The following is a 10,165-nucleotide window of genomic DNA, read 5'->3' as shown; positions in this document are numbered from 1 at the left end:
TAATGGCTGAAGAAATAGCATTCAGATATTTTAAGGCACAGGCTGAACTCAGGATTCTATATAATTCTAAATTCTCAGACTTACGTACTTAACTGCCTTCTATTTTGGGACTCACTTGGAATGTTCTTTCTTGCTCAGTAATTCACTGTCACAGTACTTAAACGTAGAGCTACAGTTGTCCAGCACTGCCTTGTGTTTTCCAGACTCTGGAGGAAGAATGATTAAGTATCAGAGATTTAGCTAAGCTAATGTTGTTCTTTCAAACCCGTTCCTCCTTTGATTCCTGTACCACTACACTTCTATCAAAGAATCCAGGACTTTGTCTTTCCAAGTTGTGTAAATAACATTGGGAATATGAAAAAGATTATAGGCCCTGTCTTGAGAGGGATAACAACATGTTTTAGGCTATGCTGAATAGGCAGGCTAGGTTAAGCATGAACTAAAGTCAGCTGCCTGCTTTAGACAGAATCTCAAAGCTTCTCTAACTTTGTTGACACCCACTCATACATCTACGAATTTTCTTTGGGGCACAATCTCTGTTTTCCTCTGACCACATCTTGTAAAATATACATGCTAGCACACTGACTCCTCCTTTGCAGTTGGAGCAGGCTAGCAGATGAGCTGCAGTAATGGACCACATACACACTGACAAGTATATGAAGTCACTAAATCACAGTAATCTAGTAATTTCTGACTACTTCTACATATCCTTAAACATCTGTTCTCAAAACCAGTTCAAATGAATTTTAAGTGCAGTTTGGCATCATTGTATCATGCTCAAAATGAGAAATTATTGTATAAATGTCTTTCTTTGCCGTCCGCCTTCTTCCACAGTGTGCCAAAAACTGCACCATGCTCCACAGGTAAAGCCAATTCATGCCTTTTGACGTGCGACTGCTAAACCAAGACTACTTCATACAACTGACAGCAAAGCTGTGCTAGCACAAGTTTTATTGGATAATGTGAAACTTTGGCTATGGGAAAAACTAAGCCAGGAAGTCTGGTGAAGAATAACTAGGATTCCCCCACACAGCCTTTTTCACAGTCAAGTAATATGAATGATTTCTGAAATTCCCCTTCTTTATAACTGTCTAAGGTATGAGTTATGTACCTTGTGGCTTTTGATCACATAAAGATGTTTACCTGATGCCCAGACTCAGAAAAGTGACCTACATGACCTCCCACCTCAGCATTCTTCAGGGAGTTTAAAACTGCACAGTAGGCAAAAAAACCACTCAAATCCAAACTGCATTTGAGGAATTTACATTCAGCACAGGTGTATGCTCCAAAAATTTTATTCAAGTGCTAAACCAGTTCCTGATACAATTTAACACAATTTACCATTTAGCCTCAGATGTTGTATATTCCTTTGTGATAGCTAAGATATGTTTTCCTCACTGATTGCTGTCATGTACCAATGGAGCAGTGAACAGTAATTAAAATCTTGCATTAAAACTGTTAACCCCAGATTTATGAACTTTCTATTTTTTTTGTAAAATAGTCACTGTTAGACAACTGGCAGGTAAAGTTTTCCTCCTCTCTGCTATCCCCTTTTCCTCCCAGCCTGTAATCGTCTGGCCACACAGAACAGAAATTAAGCCATCTGCTTCAAGTGGACTAAGTCTATATGTAGATTTGTGCATGTGCAAGATTACAAACCATATCAACACAGTTACTTAGGCATAAGTCAGTGAAAAAGTCTAATTTCTGTAAAGATGTGCATTGTTACTGTAGAACTATCTTAATTTTTTTAATGTGAAATTAACTGTGTGCATATGTTCATAAACTTCTTTTGTACTGCACGACAGAGTACTTCAGATTGTCTAGTTTGTTTGGTGCTCAACAGTGGAAGTATAAAAACACTTAAAATGTTTCAAATTTGCTAGGAACAGTAGTGGTAATTTAATGTTTACTTCTCCCACTCTCTTCTTTCTCAAAAAAAAAAAAAAAACCCAACCAAAAACAACAACAAAAAAACCCAGAAAACACCACTCCAAAATTTATCTTGCAGTTCTAGAGCAAACATACCACTATTGGCCTGTAGCCATACAGAGATGCACTAGCATAAACAGAACAAATGCTGATGCTTACATGAAGACGAATCTATCAAAAATGCCTCAGTTTACATGAGTTTGACATGAACTGCACAGATAAAAAAAGCGGTTTTAATTGCTTCCACACAGCATTCTGCATGAGTTCAATTAGCCCAATGTAACATCCGATATGAAGCTGGAATGAGAGTGCATGTGCGTATAGACTAGCCAACAGAAAGTACGTGTTTATGGACAGGTGAAAAAAGCCCCACAAAAACCAAAACAACCGACACCGGCAGGAAACTGAGAATAAACGCTCGTGTCACATGCCGCCAAGAGGGAAGAGAAACCATTTCCTCCCAGACACTCAAACTGACTTTGAAGCTCTCAGAAGCTTATTACTCTGCAGACTAACTGAGCAGTGCCAACCCCCCCGAAACTCACCAAGCACCCCAAGGACACACGTTTAGCCCTTTAAACTAGTAAGAACGGCATTAACAGCCCCCACTCACCACAACCTCCTGGGCCACTGCTCCAGGTCCCCAGGGCGGCAGGTGGCTGCCCTCTCTCCGGGCGCTTGAGACAAGCACGACCTCTCCCTCCTGAGCTAGCTGCTTTTTGCTAAAAACCGGCCAGTTTTTACCCTCCTAGGCCTGGCGGAGCCGAGCCCCAGCAACCCCCAACACCAGCGATGTGCCACACGCCGCCCCCCCACCACCCGCCCCCCAACTACAGGAGGAAACGACAGGACTCCCAGCGCTGGAGCTTTACAGAAGGGGGAAGCGCCGCCGGGGGAGCGCGGCGACGCGGGAGGAAGGCGCGGAGGGGGCCGAGGGGGGGCCGAGGCGCGCCCTCGCGCTCAGCCCGCGCTCCGCGCCTCGCGCCGCTCTGCCCGCGGGGAGGGCGGGGGCGGGCTGCCGGCCGCCTCCAGGGAGCCCGCTCTTCCTCCCTCCTGCCCCCCCCACCGTCACGTGCTCCGGGAGCCGCAAAGCAGCGACGCTTTTGCGACAGGGTGACAGCCAAATGGTGCGACATCCGCGGCGGCCGCAGGAGCAGCAGCCGCGGCGGCCCAGCGCTGCCAGGGCCGAGCGCCGCGCCTGGGCGGGGGAGCGCACCGCGGCCCGGCGGGGACCGCACGGCACCGCGCCCCGGCGCCCGGCGCGACCCCCATGAGAGGAGGAGGAGGGGGGGCGGCAGCGGCAGCAGCAGCCCCTCCCGCGTCCCCCCGCCTGCCTGCCTGAGCACGGAGCGCTCCCCCCGCCCCCGATGCGCCCTTAGTCCCGGCCCCGGACCCGCCTCCCTCGCTCCCCTCCCCGCCGGCGGCGGCGGCAGCGGCAGCAGCAGCGTCGTCCAGGTGCGGACTTCAGACCCCAGCGCAATGGCGTCCAACGCGGCCGAGAGGGAGATCCTCTTCACCGAGCTCCAGGTAAGCGGCGGCGGCGGCCCTCCGGGCGCCGCCCCAGCCGCGCTCCCCTCCCTCGCGGGGAGGACGGAGCCGCCGCCGGCCCCGCCGCGCCGCGCCCCGCCGCCTCCTGCCCGCCGCTCGGCGCCCACCCCACCCCGCGGCCGGGCCGGGGAGGTGGCGGAAGCCCGTGCCCACCCCAGGCCGCTTCCCGCCGCTCTCCCCCGGGAGCGGAGGCGCCGCCGCCCGGTCACGGCCCCACCCCGCTGCCGGCCGCGACCCGCTTTTGTCTGCGCTCGCCTCCCTCGTTCCCCGCGCCGAGCGGCCGCGTCCCTGCGGCGGGGCCTGCCCCGGGCCGCGCCCCCCGCCCCGGCCGCGGCCCCCGCCGGCTGCGGAGCGCCCTCCGCCAGTGCGGAGGCTGCCCGCGCCCGCCGGAGCCGCTGCGGCGGCCGGCGGCTCTCGCCGCCCCCGCCCCGGGCACGGCGCTCGCCGGGGCGCCGGCCGGAGGGGCTCCCGGTAGCCGCCCCACCGCCTGCCTCGGGGCCAAGCAAAGAGCTTTTCCCCTCTGCGCGGCACCGCGCAGGAGCGGGAGCAGCTTCCTTTATGTAGGCCTTGAACTCAGAGCCTGTGAAGAGGAGAAAATGGTCCGAGCAACGTTATTTGGCACACGGCAAGGGTTCTCGTCGCCACGAAAAAAAACCCAGACTACCCCGCAACGCCGTAAAAGGCCCTGAAAACTCGAGGGTTGGTTTTTCCCATCCATGCCTGTAGTTCGGCCAGTTTTGGTTGCCTTTGCAACTGTTACTTTTCTGCTTGTCAGCTGCAGGGTTAGATGCAATTCGGGAGCTTTGCTGTTGTGCTCTTATCTTTACATGTCAGCTCAACCTGCTAGCTCTTCCGCTTCCTTGTCCAGAAGAAAGCTTGCTTGCTTTTTTCTTCTTTTTAGATTTTTTTTTTTTTTTTAATATACATCACTAAATCTATGCAAGTTGTTACGGTTGACCAGACAAAGAATGTGTCTCTGAATTTATTAGTTGGACAATTAGCCAAAGAAAGGCAGCCATAAATGGAAAGCATTGAATTTAATGCTCAAATAGAAATTAGAAAGGCATGCTTTAAAAAGGAGACATTTTATTTCCTAAATGCTGTTACATTCTCCTGTAACTTCAAGTGTTAGCAGTGTGCTCACTTGAGTAACAAAGGAAAAGAGGGCACAACTGAGATGTAGCAGTCTACGTAATATTGTAGCGCATGAGATGGCTGAAGGCTAAGAATCCATCTAAAATGCTGAACTTTAATCAGTGGCTCATAAGTGTCTAGGAAGAATCGCTATGTTAATACAAACTTGATACGAAGATATATAAGCTGGTAAACCTGTTTGAAGTGGTGAGCTGTGTGAATAAGCAACTATGGTAGTGTTACAGGTAAGCTAAATGGAAGCAGAATTTCTGTAGAAGTACTGAGAGTGTGGTTCAGATTAATTTAAACAGAAATGAGTGGGGTTTTTTGTTTGGGGGGACTGTTGTTGGGGTGGGGAGGGCTTGGGGGTTTTTTTGTGGTTTTTTTTTTCTTGGAAGATGAGACTGACAGTGATACTAATTTAAAAAAAAAAAAAAAACCAAAAACAAAACAGTATAGATTAGAACCTTTGGATGTACTGTCTCTCCCGTTATATGTGGTAACTTCTGTGCCAATAAATACAGTTCTTCGGGCAAGACAGAAAGGTTACGAAGTTAACACGGAAATCCCAGTAGGGTTTAAGCTTTGTAAACTGCTAACTTTTAGGTATTTTTAAGAGGAACTTCCATATCAGGAAGAACCACTGTAAAGGCAGCGTTTTGTTTGCAGTGGCATATATTAGCAGTGGAACGCAAAGGCATAACTATCATTTTTCTTGGGAATTCGTCAAAACAAATTACTCTTCATATACCTGTGCATAAAAGCTAGTTTAGTGGCGTGATCCCAAAGTAAAGGGAACTACAGTGAAGTGTGAGATGCGCCATTTCGCTCATGTTTCTTCAGGAGGAAACTTCCTCAATTTAAAGAACTCTAACTTTAAAAGTGCTTACATGTAAAATGGGCTTTTACTTGCATATTGCAATCGTGCGCAGAAAGATGAGGAAGTTATAGAATGCATGGCTACAGTAAAGGTTGAAAGCGTCATGTAATTGCATTGATCTAGATCACAAACGATGTGTGGTTTAGATGTTTTGCTAATACTCATGAATACCTACTGAAAACAAGCTAAACCCATTAATAATCCCGAGCTTGATCCTGACATGGAATCTAGAGTATCAGTGAGTGATCAATATAACATGTTGCTTATTGATATTGTATGTTCTGCATGCACTTGGTTATGATAGCCCTGCGAACTCCATCGTGCTGTAAGTAGTTAACTGTTAGGTTTGGATGAAGTTAATAAAAGTGGATCAGTAGTTGTGAATCAATTGAACTCTCCTAATATAAAGATTGGCAAACTTTCTCAACTACTGACTAACAGGATGTGAAGCGGATTCTGAGAAACTATGAAAAACAAAAGGGCAAAATAACTAACTGCTAAGAAGAAAGTGGTAAAACATAGGCGTGGTATATGTACTTGTTTCAAAGTGTATGGGGTTTAATTAAACAGGCCTTAAATAGGCCTTAGAGCACACTTCTCATAGTGACGGTTTTATATTTTAAAAAAGTGACTCTGTATCTGATAGAGCAGTTTCTTAAAAACTTCTGCTAGCAAATATCCACTAGACATTTCTGTCCTGCTTTCTCTACAAAATATTTTCTCTATTCTTCTATATCTTCCTTTAAACATTTCACAGACAGTTAATAGGATGTGGAAAGTGTCTCTTGCTTCTAAGCAAGTTTTCACATAAATTTGTTCAGGGTGAAAAATATAACACTTATTCCTCAGTAGTTAGCAAATACGTAGTAGGAAATAAACTTGGCAGTAAACGAATCCTCTTTTTAGTTTGTTCTGTTTAGTAGCTTCACCAGCAAAATTACCTGATTACCAAAGATTGAAAGATTACATAAAGACAGCTTACCTTTTTACCTCCTTTTATCTCCAGTACAGATTCTTTTGTAGGAGAGGGAAGGAGCTTGGGTAAGAACCAGTATTGCTGATGTTGCCTTCCCTTCGAAAATTCTGCTGTCCTTCACTGGGCTTGCATCCTTTTAGAACTTTGTCCAGCAGGTAAACTAGCCTCTCCAGTGCTAGCTTTCAGGTTAATTGCACAGCCTTTAACTCTTTGCTTCCTGGTGGAAGTGGCAACCCTGTGTCCTCAAAAATGAACTTATGATGCTGTAGGTTGTTAAGTCAGTCATCCATGAAATAAAATCTTTTAAGTTTCATATGAAGAAGGGTCTTTTTTTTTTTTTAAATCATTATTGAAAAAAAAAAAAAGACGTTTTTGTGAGGGAGTGTGTATTTCCAAAGATGTGTGCTTTCTTTGCTGTGATGGTACATGACAGCATAGTAAGTTGATATGGCTGGGGTAACAGAAATTATTACTTAGAATATTTAAATGAAGCTATTGGGTATGCAAAGTGATTGCACTTTTGTACTTCTAGGTGTTCTCTACTACTTCTTTTCTAGACAGTAATGTAACTGTTTTAAACTTTAGACTTTTCTCATTAATGTTACAGGATTTATTTTAAGAAAATTTTTGGTTCACTCAAAATTGTGCTTCCAAAACAATACCTGTTTAATGCCTGAAAAAAACAGTATATTACTTGGTTTTATTTGCTTAAATGAAATTGTTTGGTCAAGATAGAGAACTTGGGCTATGCCCTAAAGTAAATAGGCATGTAATAGACCCTCGTTTGCTTCAAGTGGAAGTGTTAAAGGCTCTACTTGGAATGAGTTTTTCAAACTCAGCCATGATGCATGTTTCTAAAATTACAAAACCTTGGCAAAAATGTCTTTATTTCTGTATTGGTCAGAATAAAGGGATTTTTTAAATGGATATTTTTTTTTGATGGAAGCCTTAGTCATCTAATTTCCAAAGATGCTGTACTTGGGGATCTTGAAGCATAAATTTCATGACAGAATCGTGTTCAAAGGCCACTGGTAACTTTTTTTTTTCAAAGTAGTGATGAACAGTACCACAACTGAAATACATGTAAATTACACTTACACGATGGCACATCCGGTATAGTTTTTAGTTTGTTTTATTTTTCCATTTCATGTCTGGGACAAGAATATTCATAAAATGAGTTTGACTGAAAAATGCTCAGTATTTTGTTAGTCTGCATGATATAAATTGGACAGTTGAGTCTTAGATTACACAACTATGTTTTGTATATAAAGGTATATAAAATTAAGCACTTGTACCTCACCGTGTTGGGTTAAACTACTAGATGGGACTCTGAAGACCTGCATTTCATTCCTGGCTGGTCTGCTCTCAGCTAGGTGACATTAGGCTGAGGAGTCTGCTTACTCATGTCTCAGTTTCCTCATCTTTAGAATAGAGGTAATGATGCTTGCTTTTTTAGAGATAAAAAGTACTGGGTATTTATTATTAGCTGTGGTCAAGTGCCTAAGGACACCTTAAAAAGGTACAAGTAACCTAATTAATCTGTTTTGAACAGACATTGTAATTAGGCTGAACACTCAGCAGTAAGACTGCCTTGAAATACTGTGCAGCTAGGACAGATTAGCCTCAAATAATTTTGAATTACTCTTGTTTCTTCAGAACAAGAAAATGTCACATTCAAATTAAAGTATCCTGAACTAGTCTACTGCAGTTTAGACATGAAAATGTGTGTACAGCTGCTTGGGACTTCTCAGGTCCCTACAAACACTTCCAGATTTAGGTGGATTTAGAGAAGCACTTCAATTTTTTTCCATTTGTGGATATATATTACTTTTTAAACAGTACTCTGTTCAAAACTTGTATTAGTAAAATATACATCCTGTTCTCAGTGGAACATAAACAGTCCTTAAAATACCTTTAGGTAGGTGCATGGGTGGGGGTTTTGGTCTTGTTTTGGTTTGGGTTTTTTTTTTTTTCCATCTTCTGAATTCTGTCAGTCTGCCTGTTAACATAGGGACTTGTATATGATGTAGACTTGTATACATTTGCATTTTCTTTATCAGAGCAGATGTCTTTCTAAGATGCGGATCTGTTATTTTAACTCAAGATAAATTATTAGTGATGGCTAGTAGAAAAGTATATTTAGTTACAGTATTTGTAATAGCTCTCCTGGAACAGTTTTATACATTGTGAATGGTCATTCATTACAGTGTAGCCTAAAATCTGTAGTAGAATAACTAGATAAACATGTCCTTTACATTGGGAAATGGTGGTTTGAGGGCTTAATGGTGGGATTAAGAATCTCTTCATCAATGTCTCAGTGCTTTGCTGAATTAGAAACTAAGACATTACATGGCCTCTACTTAGATTCAGAGTAACAAAGTCTTATGGTGTCTTATATCTAGCCTGAGGGTCTCAGTCTGCTTTTTCTTTTTGCTTTTTCTAGAAATCACTTGTACAACTGGTACAAATTGATTGATGGTAGGCTGTTTGGTTGGTTGATTGGTTGGTTTGTTTTGTTTTCTCTACATGGATCCAGTAAGTGAATGGGTTCAGGAATGGACTGAGCTGAAGCATCTCTCATGAGATACTGCTCTGTGACATGGGCAAGGCATTTGTATAGTACTTTGAAGCTTTAGTTATTAATGCTTGGTCTGCAGTTCCTGGCACAAGCAAAATTGCTTCTTTGCTAGTGTTTGTGAAGGGGCGTGTGTGTTTTGTTTTTAAAGAAATGAGATTTATGTTGTAGGATCCAATCCATGAGTTCTGTTACTTTGAGATACCATTCCAAAGTACTACATTGAAACAGAAACTAGTAGTATCATTAGTTAACAAACTGCTTTGGGCCTGTCCTTACAGTAACATTATATCCGATTAGTTTGTTTATTTGAACTGCAGCAATATAATTGTGTCACACTGACACAAGTCCACACCATTTTTGTTACTGCCATTTTACAGTTACTGATTACTTACTGTTTGACCGCTCATCAGTGAGTTAACTACTTGAATGGCAGTCTGGGCATGCATCCTGTGGAGCAAAGTTTTGCTCTGTGGGTTTTCTCATGGTGCTTTGTGGGGTGCTTTCCCAAACCTTCAGAAGTTCTGCGACTGTGTGTCAAACTAACACAGTTTTGTGGCATCCATCAACTTTGCCAGTGTAACTTCCGGCAGCTGGTGAGGAAGATATGGCTGAGTTCTGTGGTGAGCAGACACTAATATGAACAGGATAGTAGTGTGCAGTTACAGGCTTATGTTCATCTAAATGGACCAGCTCTGCTGGGAATTCTGCTGCTGTTGTACTGTGGGTAATAAAGAGGCTGAAATCGAGCTAATCAGGCTGATGCATTTAAGTTCACAAATAGAGTGAGTTGAGAGAGTTCATGTGATCAGTTACTATGGCTCAGTTGTGGGACTACCAACTGTAGGTAGTGGTAATCTGATTGTTTTTTAAGAGTAGACCACACCTTCTATTTTTCCTGATACTGAGTATAGATGCAGTTTCCTATACTGTGTATCAACATTACGCCCACTTTGGCTGTAGTTCCTGTTTGCTGCTACAGTGTACAGAGCACTTCTGGAGTGGATGCACGACGATGGCAAAGCTCTGCTCTCACCAGTGTAGTTTGTTGCTTCTGCTGGGCAACCGGGGGAAAAAGAGGAATATTAGCATAAATGTATCTTGCTAGGACAACTGCATC

At 43.8% G+C, this 10,165-nt stretch overlaps 1 protein-coding gene across 2 annotated transcripts in view; it reads left to right on the top strand.

Annotated features, from left to right (window-relative positions):
* Positions 1-3,093: 3,093 nt before the first annotated feature.
* The window catches only part of PKN2 (protein kinase N2), a 56,879-nt gene continuing 49,807 nt past the window's right edge, over positions 3,094-10,165 (top strand). The window contains exon 1 of one of the 2 annotated variants that reach the window (XM_041128041.1): positions 3,094-3,459. In XM_041128041.1, the coding sequence (XP_040983975.1) occupies positions 3,412-3,459 (48 nt within the window). In that variant the 5' untranslated portion in view covers positions 3,094-3,411. The remainder of the gene's footprint in view (positions 3,460-10,165) is intronic. The other variant, XM_030033112.2, reaches the window with a different exon arrangement.

The sequence above is a fragment of the Aquila chrysaetos genome, chromosome 12, assembly GCF_900496995.4.
Source record: "Aquila chrysaetos chrysaetos chromosome 12, bAquChr1.4, whole genome shotgun sequence".
NCBI classification, from domain to species: Eukaryota; Metazoa; Chordata; class Aves; order Accipitriformes; family Accipitridae; genus Aquila; species Aquila chrysaetos.
Note: the sequence above shows the minus strand (reverse complement) of the source record. Positions and strands in the feature narration are given on the sequence as shown.